At 38.6% G+C, this 22,263-nt stretch overlaps 1 protein-coding gene across 2 annotated transcripts in view; it reads right to left on the bottom strand.

Moving 5' to 3' along the window:
* Nucleotides 1-299: 299 nt before the first annotated feature.
* LOC126473297 (retinol dehydrogenase 14) overlaps nucleotides 300-22,263 on the bottom strand; it is a 115,304-nt gene continuing 93,340 nt past the window's right edge. For both annotated transcript variants that reach the window (XM_050100267.1, XM_050100266.1), the window contains exons 5-8: nucleotides 20,397-20,579; nucleotides 17,475-17,584; nucleotides 7,395-7,484; nucleotides 300-665 (exon numbers count right to left, since the gene is read on the bottom strand). In XM_050100267.1, the coding sequence (XP_049956224.1) occupies nucleotides 561-665; nucleotides 7,395-7,484; nucleotides 17,475-17,584; nucleotides 20,397-20,579 (488 nt within the window). In that variant the 3' untranslated portion in view covers nucleotides 300-560. The remainder of the gene's footprint in view (nucleotides 666-7,394; nucleotides 7,485-17,474; nucleotides 17,585-20,396; nucleotides 20,580-22,263) is intronic.

The raw sequence follows: 22,263 nt of genomic DNA, 5'->3' as shown, positions 1-22,263 counted from the left end.
TTATAACAAAACAGAAAAACTCAAAGGAACATCTAGTTTTAAAAAGAGTACTCTTTATGTGAACAAATTAGGTGACATAAATGTACCGTCTAACAAAGTTTTGATTTAACAATGGCTTTGACACAGAGTGCTTGCATAACAAGCAGATATTACAACAGAATTCACTCACTATGACCACACTGCATATTTTCAAGTATCTTAAAACATGATGGATTCTCCCCAGTAACAGAATGTTCCTGATTTGTGTGTATGCTTTATAGGAAATTTAAGAAAATTGTAAAAGTTTCAAAAGACACCACTGGCTTTTCAGATTTGTTTATTACTGTTTTTGCTGCAATTTGTCCAGTTGTGATAGACAGGCATGCTCACAAAAAGGCACAGAGATTCTTTTATTCATAAATAAGATACTGGCCATTACAAGTCTCTTTGCATCACCATACTCTAAACAAAAGAAATAATACTTGCAGAGTAACTCATGTAGGATCTTACAACTATGGAATTCAGTCAAAATGAAAACAATGGAAACATTTAAAATATGAAAAAAAACAGTCAGTGAAAAATTACAGATGAGGATCTGACGGTTGCAGTTTCACAAGATCCTCACTCAGTTCCCACAGTTTCTTTGCAGCAGCCATGTCTTGCACTCCTTGTGACAGGCCCCTTTCCTGGAAAAGGGAACATGTAATTTAGATGTAACACCTCCTTAACCATATTACCACAATTACTACATGATCATTTTTTTCCTTTTTGCTGCAGAACATATTTACAAATAACTACGAAATTGAACACTATATAATAGTAAAGAAATTTTCCTTTTCTTACAAAACACACTGTATTACTATTAGAGATCTGGTAATATTCTAACTTTTGAACTCAATTTCTATGGATGTCACAACAAACTCGCTGTCTCTCATAAACCTAGGTTATTACTCAAGCTGTGCAAGCCTAACAACATGTCCTCTCAGAATTTAAAATACATATTTCTTCTAGAGTATTGACAAACCTGGGATAAAGTAGGTATGGATAATGATCTGGCTGCTGCTGCTGTTTGCTGGAGGGGCAGGGGAAGGGAGTGGAAAAAAAAGTCATTCAGTGACAAAATAGTGTGTAATTAAAAAATAACATTCCATATTATGAGGGGTGTTTCCATTGACAAAAAAGCAGAATTTGTTGTAGGACATCATGGAATATTCCCACTTCAGCCACCATAGCTTCATGACATTCTGATAGGTAGCGGCACTATTCACAGCCTTCAAAATGGAGTCTAATGGAGGTGTGTTCCACGCAGAGAGCTGTCACAGTTTCTTTTGGTGGATAACCAAAGCATCACAGATATTCTTAGGCACTTGCAAAATGTGTACAGAGACCTGGCAGTGAATGAAAAGCAGGGCGAATTGTTGGGCAAGGCATCTGTCATCTCACAATAAAGGTCATGTAAACCTGTCTGGCTGTGACCTCAGCAATGTGTTCATCACCACAAAAATGCAAATAAATTTCTCCTTCTCCATGACAATGCAAGGCTCCATAAGCCTGTGTACCTGAAGGACCTCGCAAAAATTCATTGGGCTTTCGTCCTCATCCTCCCTGGACTGTTCTTACTAGATCTCGCACCATCTGTTTGGCCCAATGAAAGATGCACTCTGCAGGAAGCCTTGAATGGACGATGGGGAGATTATTGATGCAGCAAGATGTTGGCTCTGACATTAACCAGCAGAGTGGTATTATGTCGGCATACAGGCCCTCCCAATAAGGTGGCATAAAACTGTTGTACTGAATAGAGATTATGTTGAAAAGTAGCATTTTGTAGTCAAAATATTGGGGAATAATATGGTGTATTGGAATCCTGAATAAATCCAACCTCCTTCAGAAGAAAATGTGTTGCATTACTCATTGAGTGCCTTTCATATTTGCCTACTGGAAAAGTTAGACAAGTACAGCAATAAACAAATCAAAGACGATAAAAGTAAATGTTAAGTTTTGTAAGTGACTATCTCTCTGATACTGCCCAAAACACATACAGAGCTCAAAGTGAGCATGACAATACAGAAATTACAGAATAACAACTCAGCAAGCATAGATGGGATTCCAGTCTCTGCTCTGAAAGTGTGAATAAACAGCAAAGAAACCCCCTCTTAACAAATGTAATAAAAGTGTCCTATAAGTCAGGTATTTTCCCAGAGTACATAAAGCATGCATAAGTTGAGCTCTTAGTACAAAATGGTAATGCAGGGAATACAGAAAACTACAGGCTAGTTTCACTACTATCAGTGCAATCAAAAATAATATTATCAATCATGAAAGATAGACCTATGGGTTACATGACTACATACAACCTTTTAATGAAGGGCAGTCTTGTTTCCAAAGTGGGAGAAGTACATCGTCAGCCATAATATAGTTCACAGAAGTGGCACTTTAAACTCTTGACAACGAAGACTGAGTACATTCTTATGCTTGTGCAAGACTTGACTATAAAACACTGCGATATCAAACAAACTATAAAGAGCATTCAAAAAGAAACGAGTTGGAGGCATAATTACAGAAACCAGTATCTCTATGTTAGAAGTATTGACCCTGGCTGTTGAGACACAAGGAGGTGAATGGTTCTCATAACATTCCCCAGGGCTGCGATGTTAACCAGTTCCGCATGTACAGCTGGATGTCGTCATCTGAGGAGGCGTCATCTGAGGAGAATCGTTTGCCCCTCAGAGCCTTCGTAAGGGGACAAAAATGGTTTGATGCAGCTCTCCATGCCATGCTACTCTATCCTGTGCAAGCTGCTTCATCTCCCGGTACCTACTGCAGCCTACATCCTGAATCTGCTTGGTGTATTCATCTCTTGGTCTCCCTCTACGATTTTTACCCTCCACGCTGCCCTCCAATACTAAATTGGTGATCCCTTGATGCCTCAGAACATGTCCTACCAACCGATCCCTTCTTCTAGTCAAGTTGTGCCACAAGCTCCTCTTCTCCCCAATTCTATTCAATACCTCCTCATTAGTTATGTTATCTACCCATCTAATCTTCAGCATTCTTCTGTAGCACCACATTTCAAAAGCTTATATTCTCTTCTTGTCCAAACTATTTATCATCCATGTTTCACTTCCATACATGGCTACACTCCATACAAATACTTTCAGAAACGACTTCCTAACACTTAAATCTATACTCGATGTTAACAAATCTCTCTTCTTCAGAAACGCTTTCCTTGCCATTGCCAGTCTACATTTTATATCCTCTCTACTTCGACCATCATCAGTTATTTTGCTCCCCAAATAGCAAAACTCCTATACTACTGTAAGTGTCTCATTTCCTAATCTAATTCCCTCAGCATCACCCGAGTTAACTCGACTACATTCCATTATCCTCGTTTTGCTTTTGTTGATGTTCATCTTATACCTTCCTTTCAAGACACTGCCCATTCCATTCAACTGCTCTTCCAAGTCCTTTGCTGTCTCTGACAGAATTACAATGTCATCGGCAAAGTTTTTATTTCTTCTCCATGGATTTTAATACCTACTCCGAACTTTTCTTTTGTTTCCTTTATTGCTTGCTCAATATACAGATTGAATAACATCGGGGATAGGCTACAACCCTGTCTCGCTCCCTTCCTGACCAGTGCTTCCCTCTCATACCCCTCAACTCTTATAACTGCCATCTGATTTCTGTACAAATTGTAAATAGTCTTTCGCTCCTTGTATTTTACCCCTGCCACCTTGAGAATTTGAAAGAGAGTATTTCAATCAACATTGTCAAAAGCTTTCTCTAAGTCTACAAATGCTAGAAATGAAGGTTTGCCTTTTCTCAATCTTTCTTCTAAAATAAGTCGTAGGGTCAGTATTGCCTCACGTGTTCCCACATTTCTACGGAATCCAAACTGATCTTCCCTGAGGTCAGCTTCTACCAGTTTTTCCATTCGTCTGTAAAGAATTCGCGTTAGTATTTTGCAGCTGTGACTTATTAAACTGATAGTTCGGTATTTTCACATCTGTCAACATCTGCTTTCTTTGGGATTGGAATTATTATATTCTTCTTGAAGTCTGAGGGTATTTCACCTGTCTCGTACATCTTGCACACCAGATGGTAGAGTTTGGTCAGGACTGGCTCTCCCAAGGCCATCAGTAGTTCTAATGGAATGTTGTCTACTCCCGGGCCCTTGTTTCGACTCAGGTCTTTCAGTGCTCTGTCAAACTCTTCACACAGTACTGTATCTCCCATTTCATCTTCATCTACATCCTCTTCCATTTCCATAATATTGTCCTCAAGTACATCGCCCTTGTATAGAACCTCTATATACTCCTTCCACCTGTCTGCTTTCCCTTCTTTGCTTAAAACTGGGTTTCCACCTGAGCTCTTGATAATCATACAAGTGGTTCTCTTTTCTCCAAAGGTCTCTTTAATTATCCTGTAGGCAGCATTTTACCCCTAGTGAGATAAGTCTCTACATCCTTACATTTGTCCTCTAGCCATCCCTGCTTAGCCATTTTGCACTTTCTGTCAATCTCATTTTTGAGATATTTGTATTCCTTTTTGCCTGCTTCATTTACTGCATTGTTATATTTTCTCCTTTCACCAATTAAATTCAATATTTCTTCTGTTACCCAAGGGTTTCTACTAGCCCTCGTCTTTTTACCTATTTGATCCTCTGCTGCCTTCACTATTTCATCCCTCAAAGCTACCCATTCTTCTTCTACTGTATTTCTTTCCCCAATTCCTGTCAATTGGTCCCTTACGCTCTCCCTGAAACTCTCTACAACCTCTGGTACTTTCAGTTTATCCAGGTCCCATCTCTTTAAATTCCCACCTTTTTGCAGTTTCTTCAGTTTTAATCTACAGTTCATAACCAATAGATTGTGGTCAGAGTACACATCTGCCTCTGGAAATGTCTTACAATTTAAAACCTGGTTCCTAAATCTCTGTCTTACCATTATATAATCTATCTGATACATTTCAGTACCTCCAGGGTTCTTCCATGTATACAACCTTCTTTCATGATTCTTAAACGAAGTGTTAGCTATGATTAAGGTATGCTCTGCGCAAAATTCTACCAGGCGGCATCCTCTTTCATTTCTTAGCCCCAATCCATATTCACCTACTACGTTTCCTTCTCTCCCTTTTCCTACTCTTGAATTCCAGTCACCCATGACTATTAAATTTTCGTCTCCCTTCACTACCTGAATAATTTCTTTTCTCTCATCATACATTTCATCAATTTCTTCATCATCTGCAGAGCTAGTTGGCATATAAACTTGCACTACCATAGTAGGTGTGGGCTTCGTGTATCTTGGCCACAATAATGCATTCACTAAGCTGTTTGTAGTAGCTTAGCCGCACTCCTATTTTTTTTATTCATTATTAAACCTACTCCTGCATTACCCCTGTTTGATTTTGTATTTATAACCCTGTATTCACCTGACCAAAAGTCTTGTTCCTCCTGCCACCGGACTTCACTAATTCACACTATATCTAACTTTAACCTATCCATTTCCCTTTTTAAATTTTCTAATCTACCTGCCCGATTAAGGGATCTGACATTTCACGCTCCGATCCGTAGAACGCCAGTTTTCTTTCTTCTGATAACGACGTCCTCTTGAGTAGTCCCCGCCCGGAGATCCGAATGGGGGACTATTTTACCTCCTGAATATTTTACCCAAGAGAACGCCATGATCATTTAATCATACAGTAAAGCTGCATGCCCTCGGAAAAATTACGGCTGTAGTTTCCCCTTTCTTTCAGCCGTTCGCAGTACCAGAACAGCAACTACTGAAAAGGCTGCTGCCCCTCTTCAGGAATCACATGTTTGTCTGGCCTCTCAACAGATACCCCTCCATTGTGGTTGCACCTACGGTAGGGCTATCTGTATCGTTGAGGCATGCAAGCCTCCCCACCAACGGCAAGGTCCATGGTTCATGGGGGGTCTGGAGCTATATTTGTAAGAATTATCTGCTCGTTTCATTGTCCTCTATTCACCCCTTCTGTTCATACCTACAATAGTTGAACACTTGAATATTCTGTATGTATGTATGTATACTGGAGCGACTCATTTTCATTACATTATGATAACAAATCCTGTATTATTGTGATATGATCCTTGGATGAGTAAATAAAATAATAAAAATATAACTAAATAAATGAATAAATAAATATATAATAATAATAATAATAATAATAGTTGATGTAACAACAGGTTATTACTCAATTAAGTTGAGCATGCTTTGCAGTGTGTTTCACAATTTCTACTGCAGGTTTCTAGGAGTTGTAGAGGGTAATTAGTACATAGAGTTTTGATAAGGAACCCATGTTCAGAAATAAAAAGTTTGGATATATAGTAAGTTTGAAGACCAGATCACTTTCCAATCTCCCACTTCACAGTATGCGCACAAACTGGAAGTGTGTGTCATCACTGGCCCATACTGTAATTGTTACGTAACATATTCATCTGACTACAACAGTGGCTGAGAGAAATTTGTACACTTCCAAATAGGAGGGTTGAATGTGGTGCTGTAAGAATGCGCTGCACTTTTGACTTTGAAAAGTATGTCTGTCACATAGAAGTGCTAGAAATATTGCCCATGCCATGGGCTCCCGTAGAGCGCACAGATCAGACTTCACTATATGCACACAACAGACACAGTGAAGTGGGAGGTTTGAAAGTGACGCAGTCTTCAATCTTGTTTTACATCTAATTGGCACATTTGTGGACATAAGTTCCTTATAAAAACTTCCTCAATTCTCCTCAACAACTCCTTGAAGACTAATATTAATTGAGAAGCATCTTGTACATTCATATTTAAGGACTGTTCATTTCAAAGTCAGAATTTCCTTCAGTAGTCATTAGCAGCCACATATCAGAATTAAAAATATTAAAAGTTCTGCACAGAAGCGTATAACTTTACATACGAAGAATTGGCGCCTACTATGAACACCTGCAGTAAAACAAACTAACAAGACAAACTACATACTTATTCCTGTGGGGCTATAAGTGAACCAGTGGCTAAAGTATGTGATTTAGACTCTTCTGGTACTCCATCTTCAGCGTTAACATTTTATACACATTTTCTTGTGGTGTTCTAAGTGACTTTCCAAAATTTTCCATCATTCTATTTTCCAATATTCTTTCAGTAAGAGAAAGCAGACGAAGTAAAGGTCCTGAGAGCTTCTTTATATTACTACAGGATTGGTGACACTGTTATTTTAGAGAGTACTGCCGTAAGCTGTAATTTTATATCATTAGCAAATATGATATCGCATAGAAATGTGCAATCTACATTAACAAGATTTCAAAAAATCCAATGTATTGTACAGGATTTTTCAATTCCAGCTCAGTTGACAAACACCGTTGTGAACAGCCAAATATAAACATTACAAGATGATATTCAAGATTTTCTGGAACTTACCATGCAATCCATGTAGTACTTTCCAGACACACCTTCTACTTCTTCTGATATAGCTAGATGAAGAGTTGTTTGTGCCCCTTGTTCCGGAGTCTGGAAATAAAATTAATGTTCTATGAACAAGTTACAATTACTTAGTAATTAATGTAATGCAGATATAAAATGTCTATGACACAAAAAACAAATTCTAATGTTTTGCAGATGAGTTCATGATTTAGTATTTAGAAAGTGTTAATCAGTGTTGAAAACATACGTCATTTTCAGGAGTCTCCCCATAAAATGAAGCCATTATCATCCTGTTATTTTTAAAGAACTAATACAAAAATTAATTACTATTATTTATGGCACAGCATAATTTAAATTACTGGCTATGGGTACAGATTCATATTACCAACCTTTTGAATTTACTCTTAAATATGTACACAATTAACTATGTAACTCCCATTTGTAAACTGTTATTAAATAGTCTTCTGGAGATGGCATATAATTATGTAAGTACTTTCTGTTACTCGCAGCTGCACTCACACTATAGATGTGTTGCTACAATGAGTGATGGTGAGCAAATAAGCTACTTTACATGCATTAAGGTCAACTCCTCCTATGCGTCTGCCTGTGTGTGTAAGCACAGCTCATGGATGTGCTCCCTGTTCTCCCTCTCCCAAGCTGCCTCAAAGCACAATGCATTGCCATGTGCAGCACTGCTGCTGAGCAGTGCATACATACGGGCATGACCAGAAGTGTGCATCTAAGCATGCTACTGAAGCAGCTACACATTACACAATGTGTACATTATGCAGCAAAGAGTGTGGAAGTATGGATTAAACACATTGAAGATTGTATAAGCTTTGTATTCATTACTTTGGATCATATCACATAGCACATATCAATACAACCATTTTCACCAATATGAACAAGTTCAAAGGTCAAGAATAAATACCTTTTCCAAAAGGTAGATGTTTTTCCTTAGATCACCAAATATTCTTCCAACTAATAAGCATAATGTAAAGTTTCTAAAGTAGCGTATGCTCTTCCTAAGGTATCGAGCTATCTCCTTACCAAATTTCATAGAAATCAGTTCAGCATGTTAGTGCTGAACATTTAACAACCAAGAGTTACTTTTGCATTTATAATATTAATATCGAAAAACTTTCAATTACAATTTTTTTTCTGTGATCTGATTGTCATGAAATAAAGCCTATACGGTGTCTCAAGTTGTGCTTAAGTTACCTGTGAAAATCGCTTTAAAATTCTTCCAGTAGTTTTGGAGAAGCGTGTTCAAATAGATGGACACAACAGTTTTATTATTAGTACAGATTAAGAAGATATGATACAGATTATAAAGCTTCTTTGTGTACAGTGTTTGCAGTAGTATGATTGAGAATATGAATGATGAGCTTGTTTGCTTTACTTGGGAGAGAGTCATGTAGAACCGATGGTGCAAAAAGCAACTGGCACTAAGGTCTACATCCGTTAACACACAGAGCATGTACTTCAAGACTGCTTGTGCCAGAGTCATATGTTATTCGACACTGAGTTGCCAAGGCTGTACGCCTGGTTGGTTAGGAAGGAGTTGGAGTTTGTGATGTCTGAAGATAGGTGTAATCCTGAAACACGTAACATGTTCTAATAAAAGAGTCAATTGAACATCTCATGACTTTATTGTGATTGTACAGCATTGGTTGCCAATTATTAACATAAAAATGATCGTAGGCCTCAGATGGGATTTTATGTCCTGTTTATCAGAAAGTATAAATTTCAATTCCACCAAACACTGCATGTTACTTTCCGAAGCATTGAAATCAAGATTGTGATGCACTTAAGTAAGCCAGTCATAGCTTGTGTCATGTGATCTCGCCAGCAGATTACAATGGATATTCACAGCGTAGGACATGTGATGTAGTCAGCCAATAACAATATCACTGTTAAATAGCATGTATATACAAATTGGAAAAGTTAATGGTTCAAATTAATATACATATTGTTGCTACATGTAAAGCAAAGCTTTCACATGTAATATTGGTCTCTAAGTTTAATAAGCTGCATGAGAAGCTAAGCTTTCACATATAATATTGATCTTTTTGTGCAAGTTACACATTAAGATACATCACACAAATGTGCCAGTAAAATTTTTAATAATGACATAAATGTCTGATCTTCTGGGCTCAAAATTTTCCTAAATGTTCATCCACAAAGAGTTGATTTTTGAATGAGAGTCAAACACTTTGTGATTTAAGAAATTAATCGTACATTCTCGCACATAGTTCAGCTTGCATAGAAGGAAATTTACTTTGAAAGTAATGCTTTTCAAACAACCATCTGAAATATTTCCCCGCAACCTGTTAGAAATAGGTTCGTTTCAGCAGCTGCCAGAGAGTGCCAGATAGCAGGCGTCACCCAGCTTGCGCAGCTACGATGACTCAGGAAGACTGTATGTTTGTATGTGTAAAACATTTAATTCGGCTTCCAGTGCACATTCTTATGTCAAGATTCAGATGTAAATTTTCTTGGAGTACCAGTGCTGTATTATCTCATGTTTGGTTCTTTATTGTGGCATAATGCCATACATGCTAGAAGATGAAAAGATGAAATTTTGAAATGCAATGAGCAGTTTAAACTAGCCAATAGTGTGGAATTAAACCTTTTGTTTCAAATAAATTGACTGCCTCAGCGTAAAATATTATCAAAAGCCAAATTTCTTTAGCAAATCGACAAAAATAACTTCATTGTTCTGCAAGGCGATTAATGCTTGACTGTCAGACAGGTGGAAATAAAATCTGAAACTAACAACATATTTTATCCTTCCATAATTATGTGAATGTATTTTAATTCACTTGATAGCTCCCAGACACAGAAATCCATTTTGTTTTCATTTGACGTAAGAGCAACAAATGAAGAGGAAACAGCAAACTCACTAAACGTAAACACAGATCACGCGGAGACTATCCACCTCCCTACAAGCCAGACTGCTCTGTGCATTAGCACCAGATCAACGATATTTCCGAACCATGGCAATACTAGATAGTTGTGCCCCCCCTCCCTTCAGCAATTGAGGTAAGATGCCAAAAGCAAAAAAATAACAACACGGGATGGCGACAAGAAGGGCATCTGGCCACCCTCTGCCACTAACATCGCCAAATCCATAGTAACAAGGTCGACACGAAGTTGAACAAAGGTCCAAAGGAAAGGAAATGGTGACTTGAAACCAATAAAGACAAGTGACAAGCAAGACAGCACACATTTCTTCAATCCTTAAATCCTAGCATTTTTTCTGTCTAACCTTGTTACTGCTGCTTTACATGGTGTGCTTTCCTTTCTGCGAAAGGATCTTATCACATTTCACCAAACGTTTCGCTACATGAAAAAACAAAATGTCAGTGTCCAATACTGAAAAAGATGTTAATACAAACAGTACCCAAGACTGGTGTGGTTTCTCCGTCTGATTACATGAGTTTTGTCACTGTCTGCCAGATAAAACGAAATAGGCCTGTCTAGTATTGCAGCAATTGTGACACGACAGAATATAATTCATGAAGCACCAATATGAAATGCCTATTAGGCCTACTACGAGCAAAAAGCTTTATGTTCGGAAATAGTTTTACATTTCATTCATACGCTCCAGCTTCTCAAGCATGAGATCAAAAAGTAGTAGTTAGAAATTTTTATATAGATTTGGAATCGTCATATTTTTCCATAATTTGTGTGATGTCCCCGTTTCTTCTCCTTCCTCTTTCTAACAAACAATCTTGTCAAGGTTCGCAGGAGAGCTTCTGTAAAGTTTGGAAGGTAGGAGACGAGGTACTGGCAGAAGTAAAGCTGTGAGTACCGGGCGTGAGTCGTGCATGGGTAGCTCAGTTGGTAGAGCACTTGCCCGCGAAAGGCAAAGGTCCCGAGTTCGAGTCTCGGTCGGGCACACAGTTTTAATCTGCCAGGAAGTTTCATATCAGCGCACACTCCGCTGCAGAGTGAAAATCTCATTCTGGAATCTTGTCATCATCAATTCTGTAACTATTCCTGCCAGTGTCAAAAGTTTTTCTCCAGTTAACTTCACTAACACTGCCACAATCAATGGCTTAGTTATCCCACGTTTATTCTTGGGTTAGGTGTTACTACGTGTTCGTAGAACGCATTTTTCCACACTACTCCCAGAATAGAACTTAGGCGGGTGTTACCAGGGTCTGTACAACTGGCCGTTACTAGTGTAGTGGTCTGGTCAGAAGTTTTCTAACTAAATTTCATTTTCTTGGTTACACTGAGAAGATAATCCATAATCTTTCTTACCTGTCAGTCATTTAATTCCCCTCTGGTAGTCTGAATCTATGGATTTAAGCTGGTAATTATAACAATGGTGATCATTCACAAACCCAGTCAACCACATAGACAGACAGCAATTGGCATTCACCCATATGGCTTTATTCCGTTCAGCTCGTATAGCCCCATCCCCTTCTGTCTGCAGGAATGTTTATTTCTGCATGCAATGGGGATTCCATGGCAGAGACATGACATACACTATGCACTCATTCAAAAATCAACTTATAATTCATTCATAAATAAACTTAGCATATGTTCAAAAACCAGCAGGAATGTGTTTCAAAATCATATGGATAATTGATAGACCAACATGCGCTGGATAATAGGCGCTTTGTGAAACGGTTTTTTTCCCCTCAAGAATATGAATTTGCACCCCCACCCCCCCAACCCGAAACTGCCGTCTGGGACAGATACCCTGGTTTCCCCCCAGTGAATCCGACGCCTTGCATGCAACAGTAAAATTTTTCCAGGTAGCATCTTGCTGCTACTGCTTATACAGTTAACAGCCACACTTCTGTAGCTAGAAGTGGGAGAAGGTACTACACATGCACAACTCAACTGCGCATATGCATGAGCCTGCTCGCAACTGCTCAAATGAATCTAATGTAAACAGTTGTGACGTCACGCACATCGAAAGCAATTTGTTGTTATGAAGCACTGCAAAGTTTTCCTAAAGTCTTTGACACATTTCGCTGTTCGCAGACGCTTTTATGAGCATTGTGTTTGTTGTTGTATGTGCGGCATTTCTTTTGCAACTTGAGTTTTGTTTTATTTTCTTTTTCTCTCTCTTGTTCATGATTTTTGTTTTGTTGTGGTCTTCAGTCCAGAGACTGGTTTGATGCAGCTCTCCATGCTACTCTATCCTGTGCAAGCTTCTTCATCTCCCAGTACCTACTGCAACCTACATCCTTCTGAATCTGTTTAGTGAATTGATCTCTTGGTCTCCCTCTACGATTTTTACCCTCTGCACTGCCTTCCAATGCTAAACTGGTGATCCCTCGATGCCTCAGAATATATCCCACCAATTGTCCCTTCTTCTAGTCAAGTTGTGCCACAAATTTCTCTTCTCCCCAATTCTACTCAGTACCTCCTCATTAGTTATGTGATCTAATCATCTAATCTTAAGCATCCTTCTGTAGGACCACATTTCAAAAGCTTCTATTCTCTTCTTGTCCAAACTATTTATCGTCCATGTTTCACTTCCATACATGGCTACACTCCATACAAATACTTTCAGAAATGACTTCCTGACACTTAAATCTATACTCGTTAACAAATTTCTCTTCTTCAGAAACCCTTTCCTTGCCATTGCCAGTCTACATTTTATATCCTCTCTACTTCGACCATCATTAGTTATTTTGCTCCCCAAATAGCAAAACTCCTTTACTACTTTAAGTGTCTCATTTCCTAATCTAATACCCTCAGCATCACCCAATTTAATTCGACTACATTCCATTATTCTCATTTTGCTTTTGTTGATGTTCATCTTATACCCTCCTTCCAAGTCACTGTCCATCCCATTAAACTGCTCTTCCAGGTCCTTTGCTGTCTCTGACAATTACAATGTCATCGACGAACCTCAAAGTTGTTATTTCCTCTCCATGGATTTTAATTCCTACTCTGAGTTTTTCTTTTGTTTCCTTTACTGCTTGCTCAATATACAGATTGAATAACATCGGGGAGAGGCTACAACCGTGTCTCACTCCCTTCCCAACCACTGCTTCCCTTTCATGCCCCTCGACTCTTATAACTGCCATCTGGTTCCTGTACAAATTGCAAATAGCCTTTCGATCCCTGTATTTTACCCCTGCCACCTTTAGGATTTGAAAGAGTATTCCAGTCAACATTGTCAAAAGCTTTCTCTAAGTCTACAAATGCTAGAAACGTAGGCTTGCCTTCCCTCTATCTATTCTCTAAGATAAGTAGTAGGGTCAGTACTGCCTCACGTGTTCCCACATTTCTACGGAATCCAAACTGATTTTCACCACAGCCGGCTTCTACCAGTTTTTCCATTCGTCTGTAAAGAATTCGCGTTAGTATTTTGCAGCTGTGACTTATTAAACTGATAGTTCGGTAATTTTCACATCTGTCAACACCTGCTTTCTTTGGGATTGGAATTATTATATTCTTCTTGAAGTCTGTGGGTATTTCGCCTGTCTCATACATCTTGCTCACCAGATGGTAGAGTTTTGTCAGGGTTGGCTCTCCCAAGGCCATCAGTAGTTCTAATGGAATGTTGTCTACTCCCGAGCCTTGTTTTGACTCAGGTTTTTCAGTGCTCTGTCAAACTCTTCATGCAGTATTATATCTCCCATTTCATCTTCATCTGCATCCTCTTCCATTTCCATAATATTGTCCTCAAGAACATCACCCTTATATAGACCCTCTATATAATCCTTCCACCTTTCTGCTTTCCCTTCTTTGCTTAGAACTGGGTTTCTATCTGAGCTCTTGATATTCATACAAGTGGTTCTCTTTTCTCCAAATGTCTCTTTCATTTTCCTGTTGGTTCATGTTTTATTTCTGCAATATTATGATATCCTTTGTTAGAGTATTGTTTCTCAACAGTCACAAGTGCAAAAATTTAACTGAAAACTAGAAAAATAATTTCCCGGACTTCTAAAAAATTCCCGGGTTTTTCCCAGTTTTCTACCGGGTGAAAAAATTCCCAGGTTTTTCCCGGATCTCCCGGTTGTCACATACTGTATACACCTTGAGAACATTATTAAAAGTTCAATCATTTATTTTTATGTTAACAAATTTGTTGCTCTCCCATACTAGCCCCAACTGATTCTTCACACAGCTGCGCGTTTTATTCTGGCTGATGTCTGTTTACGTCATCTCAGAATTTGCATGCCCACACAATGGTGTCAATGGTCTCTGTGCAGCGGTGTGTTGCTGTCTGGCAAATGGTGGCCATGTCCAACATGAAAGTTTGGTCTTGCGCTGGCTGCTGAAGTGTCATCAGTCCCACTCAAAAATCTACAACAATCCTCGATGACCCATCAGCGATGTACCTAGTGTCAGTAGTCATGTGGTCAGTTTATTTCTTCCCTACCAGCCTAGTAGATTTCAGTACCTGGGTGTTTAATAGGAACAAGGGCCTCAAGAGGCCTCATAACTAGCTTTCTGGCTTAATTTTCTGGTCCAGTGGGGGCAGCATTCTGTGATATAGTGTTGTTGGGAGACAGACAGTCAGATGGCAGGCAGCATGAAGTTCATCAGGTGGAGACCATCATCACAAGTACACCTTCCGCTCATTCATAGACTGTGCTGGAGCATCTAGCACACAGATTCACTACAGTATCATAAACACAAAACTGAGAGCCATTACTGTGGAAGCCCTCAATCCCCATGGCCAACTGACAGGAGCTGGAAAACTGGAGTATTTAAAGTGAGCTAGCATGAGGCTATAACGTGCGGCTCAGTTTGTAATGACCACATGTTGTCCTCATTCTGCAATATTATCTTAACAGGTTGTTAACTGATGCATCAGATCCTCACTACAAATGCTTGTGTAAGCGATAGAGTTTCTTGCACCGTGTCTTACGAGCTAATGAATATGCTTGGCTCCCCTCCCTTGGTTTTCTGGCACATTTTTCTTTCTGCCGGCTGTGTATTTCTCATTCGGTGAACAGTGTCGTAATGTGTTAAAAGTCCAACCCACTTGCGACATACCGGTAAGCATGCTGCTTCAGCTGCTTAAATTGATATTCCCTGTAGGAATACGAGTTTCCATTAAATTTTCTAATTTCCTATCCCTTACTATCCTGTGCCACAGCGCATGCCTCCTTTTTAAGATCTCCATCCTGTCTTTCCTTTTTTCCACTTATTAGTAATTAGTCTATACCTGTCTTACATTTAAAAAAAAACTATTCTGCAACAGTTTTCTGGGTTGCTTCTCAGCCTAAGTCTTGCATCATAGTTTAACTAATCTACTTTGTCAATTTGTCCCAGTTACTTACATTATTTACATTTTCCACTTCCATTACTTATTACGAGTTCGTATCCACTCTATTGGTATCTGATGAATGGTTGCCTCATTTGAATGAGACATCTTGTGCTCTGAACAAATGTAAGCTGCACACATAAACCGAGATTAAACTTTTCATTGATACAACAAAAGTAACTGTATTTTGTCTATGTTTCTTGTTACATTGTTGCAATATTCGACTGACCAATTTGTCCTTAAGTTCTTAATTTGTCTAGGAATTGTAGCAAAGTGTAATATTTGCGTCATGATGGTAACTGGAAGGTGAACTTGTGTCCCTGATACTCCACATCTAATTCCGTTAATTAACAATCCATTTTGCTGTAACTTTAGTTTCATTATCCCGTTGGTTTACCATTTTCACAGTAAGTGGTAATTACTGTTTCACATGTAAATGTGGAGTAAGTCGAGTAATCTCCAAATTTCTGGAATTTTGGCTGAGGAGCTACAAGTTTTTCTAGCACTCTAATACTTCCATTTTCCCTGAAAACATCTGCATTTCACATGACTGGTTGTTCATTTGTATCATCCTTGTTGGACGTATAATTACATTTTCTCTGCTATAATCTTTCAGATTTGCTACAGACATAATTACATGAGCATCTATCCACCTAGAAGTCAAACAATGGAAACTCCAGGTAGGAATATCAACAATGTAGGAAAAGGTAGATTGCTACAAACAGTAAAGATAACATGTTACGCAGCCGAAAGGAACAACTAAAGAGATACTTACACAAAGCCTTTATCAGAAGAGAAACACACGTCATTCATGGACACAACAAATGCCTCGCTCACACACGACTGCCAAATCCAACAGCTTGGACCAGAATGCAACTATCACTCTGGCCTGAGCTGCCAGAGTTTGTGGTCTTGTGTGAGTGAGGTGTGCTTGCTTGTGTGAATGTGCTTGCTTGTGTGAATGAACAGTGTGTGTTTCTCTTTTTCTGACGAAGGCTGTGGCCGAAAGCTCTGTCTCTTAATTGTGCCTTTCTGTAACTTAATGTGCCATATTCATGGTAAGTAGCAATCTTATCTTTTTTCTGTCTAGATATTAATAATATTTCATGAGTTTGTATTCATTTCCCAATTGTATTCCATTTATTTGGAAATGGAAATATTGTGTAACACTGGAACTGTGTGTTTATACATGCTACTGGATATTGTATTTTGATGTGCAAATTAGCTTCTCTTACATGAGGCTATAAAATAATGGGACTATCACTGCGAAGCATTTTATTTCAAAAATGTACATATTTAGTTATTGTAACCCTCAATATACTCTCCTCCTCTATCCCTACAATGCTCCATGTGTATTTGCCATTGATGGAAACAGTATTGGAAGTCTTCCTTTTTCAGCTCCTTGATGCTATGTACTGCTTTTTCTTTCATTGCTTCAAAAGACTGAAATCTTGTTCCTTTTGATGCAGATTTGACCTTCATGTATATATAAAAGTTATATGGTGCTACATTATGCGAATACATAGAATTATAATAAAAATAAATAGGAAGGTGGTTAATCAGTCAGAATTATCAATTTGGATAGTTGTAATGGACAGACAACAAACAGAAGAGAGCAATTTAAATAGTTTCTTTCACACTCCACATGATGTCAATATTCTACAAATTGTTTCAGTTCCTACCTTCATACCCTAATCAGTCTTCCTCTATCATTTCACATTGCTCGAAAACATAACAAAATTGTGTCTTTAAGTTGTTCACTCTGGATCACCAAATAATGAATTAAACAAATTGAATTTAAGATATTTGTGAATGACAAATCTTACCTTGAAATATAGTTTTGCAATCAGTTTTATGGGTAGATTCAGCGGGAAAGGCACATTTCGAAATATTCCCGAGTCAATCATGCCTGGATGCAAGCAGTTAACAGTGACTCCTGTAAGAGAATTGCATTTCCTATTATAAGAACTGACACAAAACACAGAGTAATGTTTCAAAGATGCAGGGTTACAATTATTGAGCTACACAAAATAAAATTGTCACAACTTCTGAATGGTTTGCATTTGGACGTTCAAACTGCATGGTTGGCTGCGGGGGCATGATGGGAATTAATATGCACATTATGGTTGATTAGTAACAAAGCCCACTTTCATTCAGATGGATTCGTCAATAAGCAAATTCAGAGCATTTGAGAATGTGCATTTCACAATCAAGAAACCTTTTCAACTTCAACGGGTGACTGTGTGGCGTGCAATGTCGAGTCACGGAATAATCTGTGTAATATTCCTTGAAGGCACGGTGACTACCAAACAGTCTGTGAAGGTTTTGTGTGAATGTTTTGGAAGACAATTTCATTCCCATTATCCAAAGTGATTTCAACAAGATGTGGTTCATGCAAGACTTAGTTCGACCCCATCGAAGCAGTAGAGTGATGTCACAGAGGAGCACATTGGGGACCCCATTCTGGCTCTGGAGTATCTACAGGCCATTGACATGTGCCTCGACTGTACGCCATATTCTCAGGAACTGAACATATGAGACTACTTTTTGTGGGGCTATATTAAAGACAAGGTGTACAGCAATAACCCCAAAACCACTGCTCAGCTCAAAACAGCCATTCAAGAGGTCATCGACAGCATCAATGTTCTGACACTTCAGTGGGTCTTGCAAAATCGCTACTCATCTGTGCCGCATCATCACCAATTTCATCTGTGCCACATCATCGCCAATGATGGCAGGAATATTGAACATGTCATAACCCATATCCAAATATCTGTAGTGACATTTACTTGTTGAAAAAAGTGTGTGCATGCTGTAGTTTGTAACATATTTGCACTTTTTATATATAGTTCAATAACTGTCACCTTGCATCATACACAACTCGTAAGTGCTGTGTGCTGGTAGTTAGATACTGAAACACTGTTATAATATCTCAGTTCAATGGAAGCCAGTGTGTTACTACAAATATCTTTTTCATAAGAGCGTAACACTTGACCATTTTGAAAATTTAACTTTTACAATGGGGATGGAAAAAGCAAAGATGCAGGCTGTAATAAACCCAATTATGTTGGTGTATTGAAAAGCAAGGCCTCTAATTTCTTTATGTGAAAACTCTTAAAGCTTTTGAAACAAAAAAACATTATAAATGTTCTACATCTTTATTCTTCACATCTACCTATTTGCAGCCTTCTGCTGCTACAGGGCTACAAATTTTGCCATGTAACATGGCAATACGTAATGTTGTAATCAACTTTTGAATTCGAAGAGTCTGTACACACATCGAGCACCCTCTCCTTCAGAGTGACAATGCCAGACCACACACGAGCCCTACGACATCTGCAGCACTCTGGCTCTTGGGGCAAACTGTTATTGATCATCCTCCATTAGTCCGAACTTGACCTCAGCTGATTTTCATCTGTTTTCAACACAGAAAGAACGTCTTTGAGGACTTCACTTTGATGGTGATGAAGCGGTGCAAGCTGATGTGAGGTTGCAGCTCCATCAACAAAGTCAAATCTAACAGTGACAGTATCAACAAACTGGTCTCTTGCTGGGAGAAATGTGTTCGTCACCAGGGTGACTATGTTGAGAAATAAATACGTAGACGTGAAGAATGCAGATGTAGAATGTTAATAATGTTTGTTTTATTTCAAAACGATTTAAAGATTTTCACATTAAAAATTCTGAGGCATTACTTTTCAGCATGTCATAATTATGTACATTTACTGCAGCAAGGATAAAGGTCCATGCGATGTGAATACAGCATGTGCTGACTGCCATTCTGTTCACATGGCCGCAATGGACCACACAACTCCAACCAAAGTGTTGGCTCGAAGCCAGAGCACTGCACCAAATGTCTAACTGTCTGTCAACAGTTCAGCACCATCCGACATAGGGTGGACTAGTGGTATTCGCGCCACTGCATCAGTTTTCAGTAGCCAGACACAACAAATGCATATAACTATGGCGACACATGGTGAGACAAAATGTAGGATTTTCAGGTGATGTCCATTTAAAAATTGCCTACAACGATGACTGTACTCATAAACTACCAAGTGATTACAGTCTGGCAGTCTACAATACTGACTGACAGCTACGATAAACATGTATGTTTTGGGACACAGTAGGATAAAATGTGTGTTCAATATGAACTCCAAACTTATCAGCCAGCTTAAGTCTCTCATGTACTGACACTGTTTTACATGCTACATTATAGACAACAGCCAGCCAAATGTAGCAGGGTATCTGCAATACTTTTTCAAAGAACTGTGACTACTACTGCTACCCTGGTCACACAGTCAGTAATTTGTTCAATTCACTGATCATAGTCTTCCAACAGCAATGTTTCAGACTTTGTGGACTTTCATACACATTGCAGGTTGAGTAATTCACTAGCATACATCAATTTCATGTTACACTGTGTTTAGAGGCTGTTATATTGCACCACATGGAAGGCTTCACATAATACTGAATTCTCACAGAGATTGTATTCATTTCTATAATACCAATTATTTGTGTATTGCCATGTTCCTAATCTGTTCATTATCACATGTAGCCTTTCAATTTTTGCAAATCTTTGTGTCAAGGGGGAGAAATTTTCTGCAAACCCTAAGAAAGGCAGTTTCTATGATTAAGTTTTGCAATTCTGATGAATTTGGACAATAATTACAGTCCCTTTTTATGCTCCCATAAACACATTTGCTGAGAGCAACATTATTTTTTTTCAATTTATCTGTGGCTCCACTTACCTGTTCCCTCCAGTCTCCGGGCAAGTTCTAATGTGAACATGATGTTGGCATATTTAGACACATAGTAAAGGTAGCCAGGGAAAGTCTTCAGTGGATTTACATTTTGTAGATCAACCTTGGCAAATCTATAGAGTTCTGAGGCCACAACAACAATTCGGCTGGGCACTGACTGCTTCAGGAGATCTGGAATATAGAATTTACTGTTTAGCATACCTGTTCTACAATTTTCTTCTTACAGCTTTTTCTTACCACATACCATTTTTATTTCAAATGTACATGTAAAAGCAAGAAAAATTAGAGATTGGCATTAAAATATAAAATAAAGGGTTATTTAAGACAATTTCAGCTTTACTTTTTTTTTTCTTTTTTTTGGGAGGGGGGAGGGGGGGGGGGGGGGGGGGGAGAACACACTCACAATCTAGTGATAAAGTTTTGATGACCACAGTTAAAAATCCTGATCCATGGTGAAATATCTGTCATAGAATGAAACCGAACACTGACAAACAAAGTTTGACATTTGTTTCCAGTAGAATAATTATATTTCAGTGTACATGTCCTTAGCATGGGAGAGCTCTTCTGTAGTTTTCTCTTAGAAATCCCCATGCAGTTGCTTTGCATAGCCCAAACTGGTATTTATACGAGATGTGATGAAAAAGTAACAGGAATTTTAGAATTTCGCAAGCTTTATTGATACAATTTTTAATTTTTCTTATCTTGATGGTACACATGTTTCTGATGTATGTGTGTTTTCAGCTGTTTTGAATGTTTGGTTTATTGTTGACAGATGGAAAGCTTCTACGTGTTTTTGAGGGCTCGTCGAATTTTTACTTTCGAAAAAGATGGATCAAATAATTTCTATCAAATTTTGCTTGAAAAGCTGAATAAAGTGTAGCACAGCATTTCAAATGTTGACTGTGACCTTTGGTGAATCTGCTATGTGTAAGACAAGAGTTTATGAGTGGTACAAACATCAAGGAGTGTTGAGAAGATGTTGAATATATGGCAACCCTGGATGCCCTAGCACATCAATTACTTATGACAATGTGGAAGTAGTAAGGAAAACAGTACTAGAAAATCGCCGAATCCCCATCATAGATGTTGCTAATGATATCAGCACAACCTGTGCCTCATGCTAAGCAACGTTTTAGGAATGATATGTGTAGAACCAAAGTTTATTCTGAAATTATTGAACTTTATCAATAATGACATCATGTACACATCGCTCAGGAATAGCTGAATGAAATCGACAACAACCCAGAACTTCTACAGAAGATTATAACAGGTAACAAAACAAGGGCACAGGGGTATGACATCAAAAACAAGGCCCAATCATCCCAATGGAAACTGCCTAAAGAGCCAAGACCGAAAAAAATTTGGCAAGTTTAATAATGTGTGAAGGTTCTTTTCACTGTTTCTTCGATTACAATGAGATAGTGAATTGTGAGTTCCTGCCTTATGGTCAATAATGAATACTGCCTGGAAGTTATGCACCATCTGCGTGAAGCAATCTGAAGAAAACAACTACAATTGAGGCAAAATCACTCATGGAAATCGCATCAGGATAATGCTCTTGCTCGCACCTCAATGCTCGTTCATGATTTTTTGGCAAAACACAAAACTGTTATGATGCCTCAGCCACCGTATTCACCAGACATGGCCCCCTTTGGCTTCTTTCTATTCCCGAGGCTGAAGAGAACCACGAAAGGACGTCATTTTGTCACCAGTGATGAGATAAAAACAGAATTGCTGGAGGAGCTGAGCACCACAACAAAAACTGAGTTCCAGAAGTGCTTCCAAGATTTGAACAAGCAACAGTACAGCTGAATTATATACAAGGAGGATTACTCAGAAGGAGATGGCATTGGTG

This window comes from Schistocerca serialis, chromosome 4 (assembly GCF_023864345.2).
Source record: "Schistocerca serialis cubense isolate TAMUIC-IGC-003099 chromosome 4, iqSchSeri2.2, whole genome shotgun sequence".
NCBI lineage: Eukaryota > Metazoa > Arthropoda > Insecta > Orthoptera > Acrididae > Schistocerca > Schistocerca serialis.
The sequence above is the reverse complement of the archived record's forward strand: the minus strand, read 5'-3'. Positions and strand labels throughout refer to the sequence as shown.